Source organism: Dermacentor andersoni, chromosome 6 (assembly GCF_023375885.2).
Source record: "Dermacentor andersoni chromosome 6, qqDerAnde1_hic_scaffold, whole genome shotgun sequence".
NCBI classification, from domain to species: Eukaryota; Metazoa; Arthropoda; class Arachnida; order Ixodida; family Ixodidae; genus Dermacentor; species Dermacentor andersoni.
This window is the reverse complement of record NC_092819.1, coordinates 17651074-17673508: the sequence shown is the minus strand read 5'-3', so window position 1 is coordinate 17673508 and position 22435 is coordinate 17651074. Positions and strand designations below refer to the sequence as shown.

Below are 22435 nucleotides of genomic sequence, written 5' to 3'. Positions count from 1 at the left end.
AGAACATGGCGGCAATTTCACCTTCTCTCAAATGGCAAGGTAACCATTTCTGTGTCTCACCGTAATGCCCCAGCCACACTAGCAGCGAAACGCGCACGGTGGGAGTCAAACCTGGGCCGATTTTTCGGGGCTTGCCGTAGTGGCAAGCGAGCTGCAAGAGTGGCCCTTACACTGATGTAAACGTGGGAAATTGGTATTATGCGGACACGAGACCGACCACATTATTCGTACTCATGTCTGGTTCAGCCGGACCGCTTGTTTCGCAATGTGATCTGCTTGCGTCAACTTTCACTCGCTGTTGTTTTGGTTGGCTTAGTTGCTCTCGTTCGCGCTTGTTTTCTTTTACAATGATGCGTTTAGACGCATCATTGTAACGTTTGATGGAAAGGCTGTTGGAGACAGTGCGCCCTATCCAATTCTGTATGAGAGACACCTTGAATACGAGGACGTCAAGGCGACACCCAGTACCTCATTCTCATTGTCTTTTAAATGTGGCGACGCCCCAACAGAAGGGCGCACACCAGTATGATTATGATCAGTGGCAACAACTTTGTCATCTTGATAAGACATGAGTCACATTAAGAATGCAAGACGAGGAACGTAAACATAGCGCCGATCTATCGGCAGACAAAGGAAAAAAACATGCGAGCATGCAGAGGGAAGCAGCAGTGGAGGCCCAGTCTGGCCTCGGCAAATCCACTGCTTCGGTGGCAGTAGGTGGCAGAGCTAAGTAGCGCCATCCAGCAAGCTGGCATGAAAGCAAATCCGCATCCCTCCCGCCCTTGCTCGCAATTACGCTCGCCTCGCCCTCCCTCTTAGCTCCCTCGTAACTTCCTCACCTTCGACAGCCTCTGTGCCAGTGCCAGCTTAGACTGCTCCTTGAAATTTTGTTTTTTCCCGGTATTGGGAAGTAAGTGTTGGCCGGCTTGGGCAGTTTCGTGGTCCTCAATCGCTGTGTGCTTGTGTGCTGCGATATTTCACGACTCGCACCATTCATGCCTCCAGCTAGGTGCACGAATACTTCAAGAGCAACTCCTTCTTTTAATTCGAACTAATTTTTGAACTCCTTCGAGTTTGAATTATCGAGATTTGTCTATATATGGTATTTTTCCTTATGGCCCTAATGCATAAGTTGCTACCCCTAAGTCGACTCATCGTTATAACCGATACGTTGTTATATGTGGTGTCGTTATAAGTTGACTGGTCTGTATTCTGCCAGAGAACACTATGAAGTTTCTTTGTTTTTTAGGGGGATCATATGCAAGAGTTCTGTGAATTGGCGCCCTCTTAACATTCACGAAAACTGAAATACAGAAACACCTAAGTTCTCACATTTATTGTCCTCTTTGTCTAAGGACCAATTTGCTAGAAAACAATGTTTTGATGTCATTTGTTTTGGAATAGTGAGGCATCGTGTAAATGGCTGCACAGAACATGATGGCTGAGAAAATGGTGCAATGCATTATTCACACAGCTCTATTCGTGCACCACAGTCTTTTATTTGGCTTGTGTTTTGTGTTTTATTATGATGCATAAGCTGCCAAGCATGATAAGAAAAAAAATAAAGCGAAAGTGAGAAGTAAAAAATTATACTGAATCCTGCTGTTTTAATTGTAATGGGATGACCCTCGCACATTATTCTCCTGCAGCCAACAGGAAAGAAGTGTATGGTATTGCACCTCTTGCACTTACCTATGCAATTTCACAATTTACCCCGGATATATCAAGCTCGGGTATATTGAATCATTGTCTTTATTAAACAGTTGTAAAATCCCCTTGAATATCATTTGCAAAGGTATACCAGTGTAATATGCAGGCATTGAACTCACGTCCACCGGCATATTCGATATATTGAACATGCTGTGCCGTACCATACCCCTGCAAGTGCTCTTCTAATACACAATCACTTTTCACGTCGGCGTAAATTTTTAATGGCGACAAATTTTAAATGGCAATGTTTTCACAGATGCTGTCAAACAAGATATTGAATCTGAAAGGCAGTACATGCCGTGGGTGAAAAATTAGCAGGGTGCTCCAATTTAGCTCGCTTCGCATATTGATGGCTCATGGAAACTGTGGCTGTTCGTTATCGGCAAGTGCAGATCGCCACTCTGCTTCAAGAATGCGAAAGGTCTGATAGCGTTCCACAAGAAAGCATGAATGATACTCCACATGTTCACTGAGTGACGCCACGAATGGGATGCTGAAATGAAGATATTGCACTGTATGGTTTGTCTTCTTGTAGACAGAAGTTTTCCACGAACAGCATTTTAGGATTCTGTGAGTACCCAAAATAATCTGACCCCAACTTCCACTTGGACTGATCTTTACATTACTTTGAATTTAGCAAGACTACTATTTGCGCTTGTATAAGACTACTATTTGCTCTTGTATAACCGAACATTTCATTGCAAAGCTGACAATAGTGTTTAGAGGGACTCTAAAGGAAAACATTAAGTTGAGTTAACTTGATGGATTATCTGTCTAAAAGTGTATCATGGTTTTCTGGGTGCCAGTGTACATCTTTGTGTTGCATAGAAAACTGCCACCAAATGTTATGCTGCTGCTCTTCAGTTTGAATTGACCCCGCCAAAACTGAGACCACAATGTAATCTTCGCGTCACCACCTCTGCCACTATCTCCGAATCAGCCACTCCTCTCTCAACTCACATTGGTGGCGTTCCTTGAACCACCTGCCTCCCACTTCTCCATCTCCCGGTTAGTGCTGCCTGGTGCCCTGACATCACATCACGCGTTAGACGAGAGAGGTACCATAGTCATCGACAGGTGGCACCACTCTGATTTTCCATTTTTCATCATTTTCACGCTTGCAAAAGTGTTGCTCTCGCTGCAAATGACGAATTTGTTATTACAAAAGTTTAATGTTTCAATCTAGCGACTTAATATTTCCATTTAGTGTCCCTTTAGGGCCACAGCATCCTCACAGATAACGGAGGGTAGCTGTAATGTAAATGCTTTTTGCTCACATTTCATTGAGGAGGAGTCCTTACTTTTAAGTAGCTGCATTGTGCCTGCCTGCTGGGCATGAGGTTTAACTGGAGATGTGCTTCCCTTCTTGATTCATGATGCCAGGCTTCAACAACCCAGGCAGCAGCGGCAACAGCCCCGGCAAATGGTAGTGGCCAGCCTACGTTGCCCTCGACTCGGCCGGAGGACAAGCGGCTTAGCAACATTTCGGAAAACAGTGAAGACAGTGTGGACTGCCCGGCCTACTCATGTTCACCACCAGCCTCTGACGTGCTTCTGCTCTACCCACATCAGGGTCCGGGTAGTCCCAAGGACTCCTTGGGCTCTAAGGTGGGCAGCACACATGCCTCTACTGTTCAGTTATTTATATAGTTCAGTGTTGTCTTGCATTGTCAAAAGAAAAAAGAAAAGAAGGAATTATGTAGATTGCATGCACTGTGGGAATCCAAGTAAGCGAAGCTTTCTGTGCAGTTTGCATTGATTGACAATAATTGGTGGTGATGTACATGGTGAATGTACAAGTTCATCAGCATTTAGGGCAATACTTGCATCCACTACTTGTTTGTCCACATAGTACAAAGAACACGGAGTGAGAAGTGTTTGCTTGAGGTGTTGTGCACCATTGTTCATAGCCTGCAAGAAGGTCAAGCATTGTTGTTGCCTCAGACGGTGCACTGCATCGTGGCGGAAGTGTTAAACTTTAATTAAATTATGGGGCTTTACGTGCCAAGTCCACAATCTGATCATGAGGCATGCAGTAGTGGGGGACTCTGTTTTAATTTTGACCATCTGGGATTTCTTAACAGCAACCTAAATCTTGCACGAGCGTTCTTGCATTTTGCCTTCAACAAAATGTAGCTGCTGCTGCGGTCGCGATAGAACCCGCAACCTCGAGTGATCTGCACGACTTGTTTTTCTTCATTCTTTTTTCTTTCTTTTTTCCAAGAATAGTAAACATGTGCCATGGCGTACCCTAACCGTTCGTGGGTCGAATTTTTTTATTGCAGATATAAAATCTTGAGACTGACCTATTTCGAAAAAAATTTACCGCATTTCTTTTTTGTGACCATAAAATATTTTTCGTAGGTTAACATGCATTGTTTATTCATGAATGCAGATGGGCTTCCATAAATACTTATAATAAGAATAAAAGATCAGATACACTGAAGTAGATGTACAGTCAATGTTTGATTTTTCGGACTCCCTAGGGGTTGCAAAAACCTCTGAAAAATTGAGCAGTCCAAAAACATGAATGCATGCCTTTTAATTGCCCTCAAGGGCGCAAATCTTCTCAGGCACATACGAAATAGCTTTGATGGCTTGCCAGTGCACTTATTAGGTGTATCGGTGCTCATACTGTGACAGGAGATGGCGGGTGCACATGTGTATAATTAAGGAATACATACGGTGTCCCGTGACAATTCCCTCTTTCCACTTTTGATATGCTTCACTGCAATACTTTGTGTATGCTTCACCACTGCCTAACACTGCTGTATTGAGGCGAAGCTGACTTTCGAAAACCGGCATTATGTAATGCGTCGTGTGCTCTGAGCTTCGAAGCCATTGGCGAGGATTACAAAGGTGCATTTGGTGCCATTGCTAACACGCACGAAATGAAAAAACTGCACCGAACAACAAGAAGCTTCGTAGTGAACGTCGAAGTAGCTAGACTTAGCTTTGCCGCGGTGGTGGCTACGGCTGCCAGCATATCTGCGTGCGAGATAATCAAAATGGCAGCGGTGGCGGCCTCGATCAATGTCGTTTCGGATCTGTAGTCCTGGCAAAAAGTCCGGAAAATCAGGCAGCGACGGGTTTTTGCATTCCAAAATTTCAGATGTTCTCATATACAGTCGAACCCGGCTATATAAAACTCTCAAAAAACGCCTATCAGTTCGATACATAGCATAATTCGATATAAGCCTGCTAAAGAATTGGATGCCATAAAAGCTCATACCATTTATAAAATCACTTTATTGATGAAACTAACTAGCTTAGTGTGCATGAAATAGTCCTGTATTTTCTTCTGCTTGGACAATTTCGTTGCCTGCGACGCACGCAATCTCCACATTGCCTAAGGAGTCGAGCAGCTGGGGCCGCCGTCTTCCACATTCTCGCAGAAGGACCAGACTAGTGTGAGTGCATCAATCACCTTGGAAGATGTGGGCAAAGGTTGCTTTCCTCATTGTGCCCACTTTCACATGTGCTCGGTACGATGTTGGCAATGTCGTTTTCGGGCTCTCCCGTGGTCGCAACACCATCACCTGCACTCACAAACTCGCCGACCATTGATTTGTCAACAGCTTCTGGAAATTCTGACAGCTTGCTCCAAACTTCAGCAACACCAGCAGCGGCTTCGTCACATTCATCAGAATTTACAGCCATCACTGAGCACGCGCAAGCCGGCATGTCTGAAGCAATTTTGGATGAGCCATTTGTACACGGCCGGGTCGCAAGTTTGGCCACTTTAGCTATAACTTCCCCCTTATTCTTCAAGATAGGGCTGCGAGTGCTCCTTGGATATCGATTTCTCACTGTGTTCGACCCGATTTACGATTTTGAGCTTCACGACGAAAGGCAAACCCTGCCGCTTCATCACGGCAACACTGCGGGAGAAGGCCCACAAGGCGGAAACACAATGAACTAGAAATGCAGCGAGACAACTCGCACTTGCACCATCTTGCACGACTAGGGCACAAGAGCCTCTCTGATTGGCTGTCTGAGTAAGCGCTGCGGGTGGGTCAGGATCATATGGTTTCATGGGTTTATGATTTCAGCATAATGAAATCTCACTGCCGCCGCAAAGGACTACAGAGACAAAAAATGGAAACTTCTGTGGACACAGATGGTCAAATGGTTGACTTACAAGCTGCTGCTTGCGAATGCACCTTTTCTTTCAAATCGCACGATGCCCAACAAAGAGAAGCGGAGTGGCATTATGTTCTGTATAAACTAAAGTGCTAGTGCGATAAAATATTATTGCTCCCAGCGTGCTTAATTCTTTTGATGTGAATGAAAGCTTGTGAAGATGAGCCAACAGGATGGTGGCAAGGAAATGGAGAATGGAGTGAGCTCATGGTAACGCGGTTAGTTGCACTAGAGCGATGGAGGGGAGGAAGGGGGGGGGGGTACAGGTTGGCACATGTCTCCTTTTCTAGCACGGCCATGGCGACACTATCAGATGCAGGGGCAGAGTGGATGCGAAAGTGTGGCTGGCTTTGATTCGTTCCACCGATGTCAACATGCATGAAATCGTATCTTTCATCATCGACTCTCATATTCAACAAAATTAATTTATCATTCAAGTTTGCTTTCTCTGTTTGCCCAATAATTTGGGAAAACCTGCCATCACCGGCAGCTGTACTTATTTTGCTAAGAGGTAAAGTTTCACTATAATGAAGGAAATTGCCAATTTTACCAACCTTATTATATTGAGGTTTAACTGTGTTTGTAATCATAATGTAGGCTTGTATCATCAGGAAGACATCAGGAACCCTGAGAAATTGTGCCATGTGAATCAGAGCTGTGCATCAACACACACCACCTGTATAACGGTTGACTTGAACATTGTTTAGGGCTTGTGCATCTCCTTGCCTGTAAGTGCCAGTTTAAGTTGCCAACCACAAAACAGCACACAGAAGAAAACAAACTATTCTCACACTGAGAAAGCATTGATAGGTGAAGTTTGACGAGTGAAACTGTGGGTCTCCTGCCCTATCTGTTTGCGGCAGATTCAATTCCCGTCTTGTGCTGCTCATTCCTAGGGGAGCGAGGCGCAGCGCAAGCGCCAGTACCGGGTGGGGCTGAACCTGTTCAATAAGCGGCCTGAGAAGGGCATCCGTTATCTGGTGGAGCGTGGCTTCCTGGACCCCTGCCCTCGAGCTGTAGCCAGATTCCTCATCTCGCGCAAGGGCCTGAGCAAGATGCGCATTGGCGAGTACCTGGGTGACCTGCAGGGTCCGTTCAATGCCCGTGTGCTCGAGTGCTTTGTCGAAGAGCTGGACTTCGCTGGAATGCAGGTGAGTGTTTTTTCCACCGTCTGGTATGTAATTCAACCATTCTAGGTATGTAGTGGAAGGTTTTAAGAAAATTTTTGTTCCAAGTGCTCATGCATTATGGGTAACTGACCACAAGTCCTACATTCTTTGTACAAACTGTATACTTGAGGATTAAACCACTTTTTCTTTTTAAGAGGTAAATAAATTTAGAGACGATTATAAAAACGAAAACGAGGGTGGCTTGCATGCCTTCCTTGTTAAAGCTCTATTATCGAAATTTCAAGCTTTGACAGATTTTGCATTGCTGCTTGTGCTGGGCGATTTAGTACCTGAGACACTCTTGAGGTCTGTCTTACAATAAAATGGACATAATATTTAATCGATTCTTTAAAATTAAATCGGAAGCAATTAAAAAAAATTAATTCATCCCAGATTTCCAGATGTCAATGGCTTAATTGATGTCACCAGTCTTCAAGAAAATCCATGCTGATTGGTACGAGTTTGTTGTACTGTCACGAATGAGGGAAAAGGCCCTTGAAGTATGTTTAGAGTTTCATGAGTTGATGTCGCAGTCCAGGATGCAGCATGGACGTAATCAACTGTCTGAGCTTCTATCTTCATCGCTGTGCTTAGGTATAAAAACCCTCGGGGGCTTTTAGCAGAAACGACCTGGTGGAGATGGTCGCTCTTTTCACGTACATGTAGATGCTAATTTGTGTACCCAAATGTGCTATTTCAGCAAATTATGGATTTTTCAGGAGTGATAACTAGCATGAAAAGCCGTTGTATCACTTGGCTTTTTGTCTTGGCAAGATACACAGTATTATATGGAAATCCAGGTTTCCTTTTTATTTTGTTCTTTAGGTTTTAAGTTTGTGTGTACGCAAGGTCAGCATTGCTTTTATGCTGTGATCTACTTATGCGTGTTTTAAGAGTTTTCTATGAGTTAAAGTAAAGGAATTGTCTGTACTGACCATTGCTACAGGTGGACCTGGCCCTCCGGCGTTTCCAGAGCCACTTCCTGTTACCAGGGGAGGCCCAGAAGATTGAACGGCTAGTCGAGGTGTTCAGCCAGCGGTACGCACGCTGCAACCCGGATGTTGTGGCCAAGCTGGCCAGTCCCGATACTCTCTTTGTCCTGGCTTTCTCAGTGGTGCTACTGAACACTGACTTGCACACGCCCTCGGTGAAAGCCGACAAGCGTATGAAGCTGGAAGACTACGTCCGTAACCTGCGAGGGGTCGACGAAGGCCGGGACCTGGACCGGGACATGCTGACGGGCATCTATGAGCGCATCAAGGTGCACCCATTTCGGCCTGGTTCCGATCATGTCAGCCAGGTGCTCAAGGTGCAGCAGTCCATTGTTGGAAAGCGACCAGTAGGTTGTTCCTTCATAGTGGTTTCCAAACTCCCCTTTGTGCTCTGGGTATGCTTGGGTACATTCTTTCTTTGGGAACTGATGTGCCACACCAGTTAGTGACAAGCTAAAGCTTGTCATCATCCATAGCCTACTAAGTTGGACTTGAAATGTTTGATCTGACAGAAAAAATGTACAGGTCCCATGCACTATGGGAATCTATGCCATCGGAAGCATTTTGCAGGTAGCTTGCTATCTAACTTTGTTTTGTTGTTCGACCAACATGATGGGTAATGCAAGCAGTTGGGTGTGATGACAGTAGCAAGGCAATGACTGTAATGGCATAGCAACTGATTTATTGTACTCCATCAAAGAAACGTTACAGCCTGTTCCTTTATAACCAAGGCTCATCTCGAAGACAACACAATGCAACAACACATTGAATCTTAGATTAACTGCCGTAAGGGATGGTCTGTAGTAAGTGGCCAATCCCAAAGGGGATGCAGTGTCACATAGTGTCTCAAAAGTGTTAGCTGCCACAAGAGAAGAATGGAGGAAATGCGTGCTCTTGCTTTCTTAACCCTTTGAAGGTTTTTGCCGTACATGTACGGCGGCGGTTTTCTGTCCCGCAAGGTCTTTGCCGTACGGGTACGGTTCCGACCCTCCATTTGAAATTTCGTGCCATGATGACAATGCTTGCTCACCGGGAGGTGCTGCCACCTCTTAGCACTTACAAGATGCGTTTGAAGTTGGTGCTACCTTCTTGGGGAGATAAACAGAGCTTACTGCTAGCTTCAGCGCGTCGCTCAGACTGCGGCAACGCCCCTTTAGCGGTTTCGGTTTCGCCGCGTGATCACAACGGAGGCGCGCGAAACGTCATTTTTTTCTTTGTCGGCACTCTCTTGCAGGGCGGTAGAAGTTGATTTCTATCGTGATTGGCGCTGCTCTTAGCTTGCTGATCAGCGCCGTTCGCGAGGTATTCTCGCTCTCAGTGGCAACGCCCTTTCAGTTTCGGTTCCGTCGCGTGATCGCAACGGAGGCGCGCAAAACGTGGTTTTTCTCTTTGTCGCCACGCTCTCGCAGGGGCGGCAGAAGTTGATTTCTATCTTGATTGGCACTGCTCTTAGCTCGTTTATCACCACCGCTCACAAGGTATTCTCGCTCTCCGCGGAAACGCGCTTACGCGAGAGGGTGCCTCAGACCTCTGCCCAAGGCAGCCGCAAGCAGAGATGTTGTGTGTGTGCCAACACAACTCCTTGCTCCAAGAGAACCGACACACATTTTAGGTGTGCAGACTGCGATAAGGCGCTGTGCATAGACCCATGTTTCAAGGAGTACCACGCTCGGAAATACTATTGAACATTTTGCATATCTGAGTGATGCCGACACCAAAATACTGTTCCTAATTATTTTTTACTATTTATTCTCGACTTTATACATTTTGTACATTCAAGATCCGCAATAAAGTAATTTGGACCACCTGGGAAAGTTTTTTTCAAAATAATTCAACCCTCAAAGGGTTAAGCAACTTGTTGCTGTGCGATGTGATGCGCGTGAAGGACAGTCGTAACATTGACGGTTATTCTCAGGTCCTATTCCTTCGTTTGTGAACTAATGGAAACTGTCACGTACACATGTGATCTTAGGCTGAGAGTGCGCTGCCTCGAGAGTGAAGGAGCATGGCTTTTGCGCAGCGAGCAGCACCGTAGTACCTACTTTGCAGACATAGTTGTCAGTGCGTCGTGTATACGCTAAGCTTGTTTATTAAAAATGGCCAAACCTGATGAGGAGCCTTTTAAAAGATGCCATTTGAAAACACTCCTTATTTGGCTTTGCCTATAGTGTGTTCGAAGATCTTATTTTATTGCTGTGCTCAAAAGTGTCACTTATGGTAGTTAAGTTTGTTGTCCATAGGTGAAAAAACAATCGGCACATACCTTGCATTATTCACCAATCAGTCTCTACATATTGAAACATGGAGCTTATTCGGAGTTTAGCTAAGTGGTATGACTGAAGGGCTTTGTTCATTTGCAGTGTAACTTTCAAGGGCGACACATTTGTCAGCTATAGCATTGTCAGTTGGAGCCAGACATGTGCTACATGGTGTTTCATGGTTTGTGGACAGAGGGCAGGCACAAATCCTGCCGTGTCCCTTTTGTTATTGGTTGGTTGGGGTTTTGTTTGTTTGTGTGGACACATGCATATGTGCGTGAAGGAGAGAGAGATTGTGTGAAGAAGTGAAAATATTTCCGAGGTTGGAAATTTTGACAAGAATTGCACTTAGGTTGTGAGCTACTGCTTCAGTTCTTTGCCTATAAATTAGTACAGTCATTGTGCCCTCAAGTGTACACTTGAAAATTCATTGTATGGCAGACATGAAAAATGAAAAATAAACTGCAGCTAGTTCATTACCTCAAGATTCTGCACCAGAATATAGATGGTATAGTCTTCAAGCGCCTTTTGCTTTAACACTTTTTTTCTCTCCCTCAAAATGAAGAAGACCAATGAACAGAAGGGGACGACAGAGTCACTGACTGCATATGTATGCATTAATGGAATTCTCGCAATGCTTTTTTTTTTTTATGTAAACTAGCGTCTGAAGCATAGCACGTTCTCTTGGAAGAGAAAAGCTCAGAACACAGCCTCTTGACGCATGTGTTCACATACAAAACACCTCTCATATATAAGCTGTCGTACTGTCTTCATGTCCAACAGTTCTAGCTGTACTTTATCTGATGCATGCTTTGTGCGCAGAACTTGGCTCTTGCCCATCGTCGTCTGGTGTGCTACTGTCGTCTCTACGAGGTCTATGATGTTCACAAGAAAGAGCGCCCCGGTGTTCATCAGCGCGAAGTGTTTCTCTTCAATGACCTCCTGCTGGTGAGTTTGGCTGGCATGCACTTTAAGATGTTCAGTGATATCCCCTGCTAAAAAAAAAAAGTTGGCAGCCATATGTAATTCGAGTTTTTCACCAATACTATTAATTCTAGAGTGTGATAGAGATGAAATGATTATTATTATTATCAATTGCTGCATATTTGTGGCTGTATAAAGAGCCTCGGTAACCACTGGTTGCCTCATTAATTAAAGTTTAATTAAAGTTGACTGATTATCTTTATTTTATCAGACATGTTGAGGTTTTGTAATTGAACCTAGTGCTCAAAGCATGTCCAGCTTGCGTAGCTGGTACAGTAAGTGGACATGCTCGGTGTAACTACTAGGTACATGCTCTTGGTATGTTTACTAGACGAACCTACTAGATGTGCCAAAGCTAGCTCTAGTTTCAAGAGCCTCTGCTGCACTGTTTTCAATAATGATTTTAGCTTAAACGTTAATCGAAGTAAAATGAGGCATCCACTCAATTGTAGCAATTGCTGCAAAGGAAACCCATGCAGCTTCCTCGGAAAAAAAGCCTCGCAGTTGAAGAAAAATTCGTCCTGGTTTGGGACTCGAACCCGGGACCACCGCCTTTCTGGTGCAGCCGCTTTACCATCTGAGCTAACAGATGGCAGGGCGAAGTAGAATTTATCAACAACTCGAAGCAAAGGCAAGAGTTTGGCGTAATAGTTCTGCGGAGACCCACAAAGTGGAGAGAAGTAATTAATCAAAGGAAAATGATTCATTTTTTTTACTCATTTTCCTTACCTTGAAAGCGATCTGCGATGGAGACAACAGCCTGCGCCTGTAGGCACACCGCGCTGTGTTCTCGTCACTTAGTTCGCGTCGAAGCAAGAGGCCACACCTAGGTCAACTTCCTTGCTCCTGCTACCACACTTCTTCACTCCAGCGTTTAAAGAGTTTCCGCGATCGTTGATTGAAACGTGTTCATGCTTGTCTGCACATGACACCATGCTTGTTAATTTAGTTAGTAATCGAATGTTTAAAAGTTTATACGGCTTAAAAAACTACTACCCTTACTTTTTGTATAGCTGTCTACTAAATTGCTATCGTAATCGATGCTTTGCATTTCATGCGAAACTGTGGCTTTTTTTATTTATTGCAACTTTAGTGCATTCGGAGTAAATCTTTGTTTTTCCAAATGAGAGAAAGTTGTATTTCTGTATGAAAGAATGAGGTGCTCGGTACTGCAAAGGACTTTTCTTTCTATAGGTCACGGCAAACAGGTGCGCGTTACAATCGAGGGTGGGGTTCTTTTTCCCTTTTTCTGGTCAGTTACAAGCGAGGGCACGTTATAATTGAGTAAATACGGTATCAACCCTTCAAGGGTCAATGACGTAAATATAACTGCGCCGCGAACAAGTCCAAAAATGGTCGATGCCGTATATTTACGGCACCTTCTGTGTGTTTAAAGAGCACGCCAATTTCCTATATTTTTCTTTGCTGTCATGTGCTGCCACTATGTGGGAATACAGGGAATTTTTTTCGCGTGCCTCCCTCTCTCAGTTTTTGTTACATGGTTTGTTTTAGAGCTAGTTTGTTCCCGTGCGTCTATATACTACTGCTCGCGCATTGGCTCGCACGTGGGCGGGCGGCGGTTTGGGTTTTGTTCCGCGGGCGGTTTCGGCTTCTTGCGCTTGCAAAACTGATGGCTATCTGGTTACTAATCACTCAAAGATCGACCGCCTGTCTCTCGTTCGTTTAGTGCCAAGAGAATGCTGCCGTTCATGCATTTCCGTTGCCTTTTTTTTTTTTTTGGACACTCGCGAAAGCTAATTGCCTCTGGTTGGTGATAATACGACGATTAGCGGATGTTTGTCACACGTTTTGCTTTTTTGATGGGCACACAACCACGCAGTTTTTTTGAGTGCGCTCAGTTACACAGTTCTATTATGCTATGGACGTACATGTTAGTGTAAGAGCAGGAACATCTGAGTCTTGCGAAATATTCTCGTGTGCGCATTTTCAAAGCCTTGAACTATGTGTATAACAATGCATCAAATAATAATTCTTATAAGTTTATTTCCTTTTTTATTGTTCTTCATGAATGAAGAGTACATATATACCAACTGAAAATATTATTTTCTCACTTTATGGTCACCCTAGAAAAATTTCAGTAAATTTTTTTCTAAGTAAGTCCCTAAGAAGAATTGGAATCTGCAGTAAAAAACAATGTCTGGACAGCTTGCTCTGGAGATTCTTACTCTTTTATCTACCACGCACGAAGTGCAGTTCTTAGCTGAGCACACATTCAAACTTGTTTCGCTTTATCCTACTACGATGCTATTTCTCAGAATGACATCTTTTCTGTGCACTTCCTGCTGTGAGCCGACCATAACAAGTTCCGAAATTTCGCACTTCTAGTGGTTATGAATGTTTGTGAACCAACCTTGTAATGTAGGAATTGGCAGAACTTTTTTATTGTCAGTATCTGTAAATAACTCCCAAGATTGCTTCAACATCATCTGACCATAGGAAATGAAAGCCTTACACATTTTCTTCAGTGTGTGATTCAGCGTTTCGTAAGTTTAGTTGTTTTCCCACTGACCATCTATGTCTATAGCTTGAGGTGTGTGTACAGCAGACAGGGTCATGTAAAAAAGCCAGGTGTGTGACGAGACTTCTCCTCTGCCCAGGTGACTAAAATATTCAGCAAGAAGAAAAACAGTGTCCAGTATGCCTTCCGACAGTCACTGCCCCTGTGCGGCATGAATGTGGCCCTTTTCGAGGCACCCTGTGAGTACAACTTTCAGCGTGACCTTGTGCAGTTGGCACCGCCCATTTCACCTGTGCACGTGTTGTGGACTTAATGAGAGCAGCATTCTGGGCAAGTTGGTAATCCATTGCTCAAGTATTATTGTGGAAAAAAAGAAAGAATGACACTGTGTGTCTTCTCTTACGTCCGTGTCATATTTTTTTTTTGCAATATTACTTGGAGTGTTGTAGACCTTCAGTGGCAAGGCACTGCTCCAAGATGCGTAGTAAGGCTTCAGTGTTTTGTTAGCTGTGCATAACCCCCTTTGCCTGCAGATTACCCGCATGGGATCAGCCTGACCCAGCGAGTGGACGACAGGGCATTGATGACCCTGAATGCTCGGAATGAGCACGACCGGTGCAAGTTTGTTGACGACCTGAGGGAGTCCATTCTTGAGGCAAGCAGGCTTGTTTTCAGCGATTTCGCAGATGTGGTCGTAGAGCTCTACATACCTCCTGATCTCAGGTTTAACGTGTAGGCCTGGTTATCAGTTGCACGTGTGTCTGTTGCTTGTTGAACGTCAGCTCTGCACACGTGCTCTCCAATGAGTGCCAAGTGTCCACAAATATCCACAGTTTGCAGGGAACATAGTTGCGACAGACATGGCCAGTCATTAGTATTGTATAGTGCTTAGTGATTGAAATGATACTCAAACAGCATGGCGGCCGCCACTTTTTGCACCACCGGTGATCAGTGGCATAGCCGGAAATTTCGTTCAGAGGGGGGCTCACATTGCAGCTCGGACTTTTCCTTATTGAATTTGTCGAGATATCAAATACGTGAATAACTGCATTGCCATTGCCAAAGATGCTGCAAACTAATTCTTGAACGCTATGCACTGTCAAGACAAGTAAAATATGTATTTTTTTTTTATAAAAGAATATACTTGTATGTTCCAAAAATTGTGCCTGAAATAACTGATATCAATGCTTCCATGTTTTTTGTCTATTTAATAACTAAAGAAAATATCACACAAACTTATGAAATATATCAGTTCGAAACCAGCAAAGCAGTGCATGCTGCTGACATGAAAAATGTAAAGGCCATGAAATGAACAAGTTGAGGACAAATATTTTAATGAAACTTAGTCATTCAAGAACTGTTTTTACATTTTTATACATATGCAATGGCCAGGGAAAAATCTCCATGACGCTGTCCTTTGTTCCAACGTATTGCGCAGGAGAAGCTATCACTGGTCGTGTATTGTGAGTAATTGCACTGAAATTATAGTCTCAACAGAGAGAATATATAAAAAGCAGAAGTTCTGCAACATATATGAGGGCAAGGCAAATGAAAGTGAGCCAATGCGAATATATGACAAACGGTGTACTTTATTTAAAAGTAGCCTCCATGAGCATTTAGACATTTGTCCCACTGAATAACGAGCCGCGTGATTCCCGTCTTATAAAACTCCTTGTGTTGCAGCTTCAAAGTCTGTAACTGATTCTTTCACGTCATTGTCCGACGCAAATCTGGTTCCCTTGAGCTGCTTCTTCTTCTCCTTTCTTCTTCTTCTTCTTCTTTTTTTTTTTCTTTTTTTGAATGCTCCAAAATGTGGAAGTCGCAAGGCGACAGGTCTGGGCTGTATGGCAGATGTTGCAGCATTTCCCATTTGAACTTCACCAGTTTTGAGTTAACCACATCAACGTTGTGGCAACGAACATTGTCGTGGAGCAACATGTCCTCATTCCTAAATTTTCCGCGTCGCTTGTTCTTGCTTGCGACACGCAGCCGAACCAGCGTTTCACCATACCGGAAACAATTGATAGTCTCTCCAGGTTTAGCAAATTCGATCAGTAATGGTCCCTGACGATCTAAAGAAAAAGTCAAGAACACCTTTCCTGCAAAAATGATGGCCTTTGCTTTGTTTGGGGGTGGTGAATTCGAATGTTTCAGGCTCATAGTAGTGGCACCATGATTCGTCCCCGGTCACAATTAGAAGTCGTCACACTACCGGATCGGAGAAGTCCAGGCAGCGCCGAACCCCTCAGTCTTCTTCAAAATGTTGGGCATTCATTCCACACACAAGAGCCATAAACCGAGATATCCATGAATTATGGTGTGACCCGCACCGTGACTGATGTTCACATGCCTTGCCAATTCATCTATGCTTATCCTCCGTTCTTGTCTAATCAGTCTTTGCTATTGTGTTGGGGGTGATGGCACGATGGCTTTGGTCCGTTCTTGGATCGTCTTTGCTACTTCACGTCCTGCTTTGAACCGTTTCCTCCATGTCACGACACCACGCTGTTCAACTTTTTGAGCGTCCATTATGTCACGTAACCATGTTCAACCCAGTGTAGGAGAGCAGTAAAGAACATTTATCCTCACACCTACGTATCACTTTTGTAAGTGAGAGATGCCTGTGTGCTACACGCATGCCTCGTAGATAATTAACCGAATTATTATTGCGTGGGATGGATTGGCTCACTTTCATTTGACTTGCCTTCGTACATTAGAAATGCGAAGATACAATGGAATATACAAATGTGAAGATAGAGCTTGATAAAGAGCAAAAGAGTGTCACTGGAAACAAAGTTCACTGCACTTATACACAAAACCTCGCAACGAAAAAATTTAATATACATATAAGCCTCCAATAGATCTAGGTATCCAATAAATAGTCACTATATATACCGCGTTAAACAAGGCAAGTAAACGTGTTGCGAAATCGCAGAATTCTAAGGCCTCCCCCTAATAAATGCGCGTGACGGAAGGCGGCTCACAGAAGACTGAGCCACCATTGTCGGCTCACCCATGCCACCCCCCCAGCTCACCCATGCCACCCCCCGGCTCACCCATGCCAACCCCTCCCCAACCCCTCCTAAGCTTTCACTCGCACATGCAGCATGCTGTATGCGTTCACGATGTTATCGCCCTTGGACTTTATACGAAACATGAGGGAGACGGTGATGGTAGGAATGCGCCTGGGGTGTCCACATAATTGCTATCGTAATAATATAATACGAGTATCCGGCAACGGAAGCGTCGCATGGCCCATTACTTTCTGCAAAAGAAGAAGCAGCAAGAAAATCTAACTTTCAGCATGCGACAATTTGCTGCACTGCAGCAATGTGCTTACTTTTTCTTTTGTGGGGCAGTGGCACTGAAATGAAAAAACGTAAAGGAAAGCATGTTGACCACAGTCGAATGCCTACTTTGGGCACCTACCATTGGTATATAGAAGAAAATGTGAGACGCTTGGTACACAGAGAACCATACGCATACTGCTCAGTATCTCACACCAGCGAGACAAGACTTTCTGGAGAGGTTGTGTAAAGCGAACACATTGCAATCGATCGAGTTCCCACACTAATTGCGGCAAGCGACGATTGTTTCTTTTACTTGTCTGCTAGCCAGAAAGCGTCTAAAATTCTGCCAGGCGAAAATCCACTCAGCCAGAGAAAAACGAATGCACATTGAAGTGCGTCGCACGGTGGTCTGGGCAATACAAGGAGAAGGCATGTGCTCTGGCTGGCTCTGGCAGCCCGCAGATAGCGAGAACAAAAGAATTGAAGAGGCTCAATGTGTCCACGAATAAAAGTCAAAGTAGAAAAATAAATAAAAACGTAGTTACCTTTGCTGGCTTTAGTGTCTTCACATTGATGCTTTGGCACAGATGAAAAAAAATGTTGATATTCTTTTTTGTGACATGACGGCACAAGTGAACCACCACAATGCTTCGTCTCATCAGACTTCGCTGTATGCTTTGTCAACTTTAGAGTAGTACACTCTATTCAACTTCTATGATAGTGTGCTGATTTGGCTTGTCTCATTGTATGGTCCGATGTACGACTTTAGAAAAGTCAGTGCACCTTTGGCATCAAGTGTTTAGAACAACATTAAACCCAGAAAGTTCTGGAATGGAAAATTTAACGCATCACTTTGAAAATGTCAATGCACCTTTCGCATCGAAAGTTTATAAGAACTTTATGCCCATAAAGTTTTGGAATTGAAATCTATGCACTCCGCAGATTTCGCGACGAGCCCGCTTGCCATTGAAACACCCTTGAAACTTTGTGCTTGGATGGGGCTCCTTGCTTGATGCGACTCCTGGTGCATAGGTGTTGCCACAAAATCCAGCCAGAGTTCGCAATGATCGCGCCGAAATGTCCTTTCGAGCGTAAAAACGACATTCTAGACAAAATTGAGAATGCTGTCATGCACCGCCAGCCAAAATAAGCTGGCATTACATGACAGCACGAAAAAATTTCGGGGGCGGGGAGGAGGGGGACGTGCTGAAGCCCCATAAGCGACCCCCCCCCCCCCCCCCGTTTATCCCCCTGCCGGTGACTGCCTTCATGTGACACAAAAATGCATCATTGCAGTGCCACCAGCGCCCCACTGCTGATGCAAGAAAGTGCTGGCCGCAGTATTGTCCGAGTATCACATTTAAATCGCTGAGCACTGTACATGTTGCAGAGAGCTCACATTCACGTGAAAAGAACAGCATGCATTTAGGCACTTGCATGAACTTTATGTTCTGCTGCTATGTGCCGTACCTAATCCAATATAGGCCAGCCTCAATTCTGAACCAACTCCGCAAATTCGGAAGGGCAGAAAATTAAAAAAGAAAAGCTTTCCTTGAATCCAAGCCGACCAAGGTAGCAGTAAACAACAACCGCGGCGAAAAGCAAACGACATTTATTACAATCTTCAGTGCCAGCGATGCACTTAAACTGATTCACAGTAGGCACCAGAGTACTGACACCACATACTTGATACCATGGTCTCGGTAAAAGTGAACTCTGAAAAAAACAACGGCTGTGCCCATGCTGCACACATTCATCGCAATCAAAAGGTTGTGTTGTTACTGTGAGCTCTAACAATGCGCTGTAGTACTGTGTGACTGTGGCAGCGATTAGTAATGGCTACAGTGCTGTCTTTTGGCATTGGCGTTAGCACAGTGCCATTTTTCCATTTCCAGTGGTTCCTAACAGAATCCTAGAACCTAAGCCAACTTACGAGTTTCGTAACTCCTGTTTTAGTTAAAAGGAGCTATCTGCCTAGATTCAAATAAACACTTCATTGAATGTGCCATACCATTTGGTCACATTGGCAGAGGCAATGTGCAGAATTGCCACAGTTAGAAATGTAAAGCAGATTCACCAGACACAAAATGACGTGGAGCGAAGAATGTTGTGGTGTCGTGCTTTTACAGTGCACTGTGATAACAAGGTGTCTGCCAACCAGGAAAACTGGGAATTCTCTGGGATATTGAATAGTCTGGAAATACTCGGGGAAAATTGAGTGAATTTGTGCTTTTATCGGGGAAAATCAGCTGTAATTTTATTTGAAGGGACCGAAAGTCTCGGTACTGCTGGCTCGAGTAACGGATAGGAATTGTAACGAATCATCTTTGACACTGTGTCGTCAGCTGGAGGAGTTGCCAGTGTACAGTCAACGACCGACTTTCCGAATGCCTGATAATTCAGACGGCTTCGCGGCACCACCATGTACCCCATAGAGCCAATGTATTAGAGCGTCTCTAATTTCGGACGCAAGAACCCTTTGCCGTCCAATTTTCCAGACTTATTGCTGTGACCGTAGATCCGAAATGGCAATAATCAAAGCCACCACTGCCGCCATTTTGATTACCTCACCGCCTTGAACCGGTGCTCTCGCATGCAGATCCGCTGGCAGCCGAAGCCACCACCGTGGCAATGCTAGGCCTAGCTGCCTCAACGTATGCTATGAAGCTTCTTGCCATTCTGTGCCGTGTTTTTCTTTGAACGAATATGCCGCTGTCAGCAATGGCATCTACTCCCCCTTTGTGGTCCTCGTGATTGGCTTCGAAGCTCGGAAAGCATGGCGCGTTGCATAATGCCGGTTCCCTAAAGTCGGCTGGTCAGCTTTGCCTCAGCACAGCATTGTTAAGCGGTGACGCATAACAAGCGTGGGGAAAAGCAATTGTCACGGGGAACAGTATCTATTCCTTCATTATACGCGCATGCACCCGCCATCTCCTGTCATGGTACAAGCGCCGATATGGCTAATGAGTGTATTGGCAAGTGTTCAGTGCTTTTTGAGATGTACCTGCGGTGAGTTTAGCCCTTAAGGGCAGTAGAAGACATGCATTCATTCCTTCGAACTGCCCAATTTTTCGCACGTTTTCGTGGTCTCTAGGGAGTCGGAAAAATTGGACGTTACTGTACAACTGAGCAAGATGCTTCAAATGGTCTGTCGGGCAAACACGCGGCGGAAGCAAGACGAGAGCTGAAAGGACAGGACCTACGCATTGAGGAATGAACGGGCGAGGAAGTGTGCTGCCACTTGTTTGAAGGAGCTTGAGCTAAAAAAAAAGAAAAGTGTCGGCTGACGCTGAAAGGAAGATGTCCCTAATACAAACCAAGGCAAACTCTTTAAAGCAGTGAAATGCAACTCTAAGGCGTTGTGCGCGGGCTGAGAATATGTCAGGACAGTTGAGGTTGCCACCTGTTAGAGAGAATATCACTTGTGACAAAGTTCGGATCTCATACCAGTGAGCTTGCTATCAGTTGATAGAAATAGCTCATCTTCGAAAATATTTGCTTCTGTAAGCATCTCCTTTTTATTCGCATCTGGGAATGTTTGACAATGGGTTTTACCATTTTTTCGAATAAATATTTTTTTGCTATGCATTTTACTAACTCGTCCCTTCTGTTTTCTTTTTGAATAAAACAGATAATACAAAATTTAGGAAGTCTTCTATTATTTTTTAACATGCCTACTGGAGTGACACCATCAGGCGACATGGTGTCAGCCCATCTTGACATAAAACAAAGTCCTGTGTCACTCAGGAAATTTCGCAAAGGCACTCGGGGGAAAACCGGGAAAACTCAGGGAATTTGGAAATGTCAACTTCGTAGACGCCCTGCCAATTGAAACTAAGTAAGGAGGAGAAGATTGAGAGAACATCTCTCGCACAGTGTTTGGTTTCGTGGCACGTTGCACACCGATTCACAGTTGCACAAGTTCACAACTCTCCATGATTCCCACTGTCTGCACCCTTTTTCATTGATGAATGTGAAGCTGCAGATTAATGTGATCTTTTTATGAAATTAGGGCATCGGGAACTGCTATTGGGTAGGTCTTGGATCTGATCATCGTATTGGTAGTTTATAAGTGTTAGATGATGTTAAAGTATAAGCAACATGACTACTAACAAGGCAATGAGACCACAAAACTGAACATTTCATACCTGTGTAAAATCCGCCGTGGTGGCATAGTGGCCACCACGGTGTTGCTAAGTCCTAAGGCGCGGGATTAAATCCCAGCTGTGGTGGCCGCACTTTGATGGGGGTGAAATGCAAGAACACCTGTGCATAGAATGCACATTAAAAAAAACCCTGTAGTTAAAATTTATCTAGAGTACCGTTACGGCGTGCCTCATAATCAAATCGCGGTTTTGGCATGTAAAACCCCAGACTTTCAATTAAAATATTTAACAACCCTATAATACATTAATTGTTCTAACCTTTGTCATCAGTGTATGCCTTCTTTATTTATCATGTATTGCCCCAACGAAACTGGATTCTGTCATATTCTAAATTTAACTTGAAAGATCTCTGAAACACTGCCTTCCTTGCTTCTTTGCTAAGGTGCCAGTCACAGGTAAAGACATTCTAGTGGATATGATACAAGGAGGCCCACTTGGCCACCATTGCTGTGCACAGATGGATGAGATGGAGAGCCTGCGCATTGAAGGGGAACTGGAGAAGCAGCAGGCATTGCGCAGCCCCTGGGACCAGCGGGACTCTGGGCTCGCCGACATGGAGGCCACGGGGGAGGGAAATGGAGGCGGCAGCACTTTACTGGCCCAGAGCCCCTGCCTCAAGCGGTCAGCCCTCTCCAACTCCCTGCTTGACTTGCACGACCAGCGTGAGTATGGCATGCGCACTTTGTCATGAATTCAAAACAGCACTCGAAGGAGGAGGCATTCTCATCAGTAGCTATATATTCACAGCATGTGGCACACACAAAAAAGAAAAGGAACTGTAAAAAAAAGTTGCTTTACCTTATTAGAGATAAGAAATAGCCAAGCCACTGTTTTTCTTCGTTCTTCCTGACCGCCTGTTGTGTTATTGGGCACAGTTGTAAGTCCTGGTTTACAACATCCTTTGTCTCATAGTGAATTTGGGTTTGGTAAATAACCACAGCAGTAATGCATCAATCTCAAAATTCCATGAGGGATTATGAACACTTTTGCAACAGCTCATGTATGAGAAATGGTCCCATGCAATTCATGTTGCGCTTCCTCCCCTGTACTTTACTGTGTCAGTCTTGCATCATGTGGCCGACAGTCACAGGGCCATGGTGAGTTTCTTATACGTGATTCTGTCAAGTTATCACTGGTGCCAGGCTCTTTGCTAGTGTCTCCAATTGGGGTTTAAACCTTGCAGAGACAGCGGCACGCCCAGTTCGTCGAGGCAGCGCGGGTTCTCTGGACAGTGGCATGGTGAG

The 22435-nt window shown here is 44.5% G+C and overlaps 1 protein-coding gene across 4 annotated transcripts in view; it reads left to right on the top strand.

Moving 5' to 3' along the window:
• The window catches only part of siz (Brefeldin-resistant Arf-GEF family protein schizo), a 38294-nt gene that overhangs the window by 14356 nt on the left and 1503 nt on the right, over positions 1–22435 (top strand). For 3 of the 4 annotated variants that reach the window (XM_050169936.3, XM_050169934.3, XM_055065890.1), the window contains exons 4-11: positions 3094–3318; positions 6750–7004; positions 7969–8361; positions 11095–11220; positions 13875–13974; positions 14269–14390; positions 21649–21853; positions 22375–22430. In XM_050169936.3, the coding sequence (XP_050025893.1) occupies positions 3094–3318; positions 6750–7004; positions 7969–8361; positions 11095–11220; positions 13875–13974; positions 14269–14390; positions 21649–21853; positions 22375–22430 (1482 nt within the window). The remainder of the gene's footprint in view (positions 1–3093; positions 3319–6749; positions 7005–7968; positions 8362–11094; positions 11221–13874; positions 13975–14268; positions 14391–21648; positions 21854–22374; positions 22431–22435) is intronic. The other variant, XM_050169935.3, reaches the window with a different exon arrangement.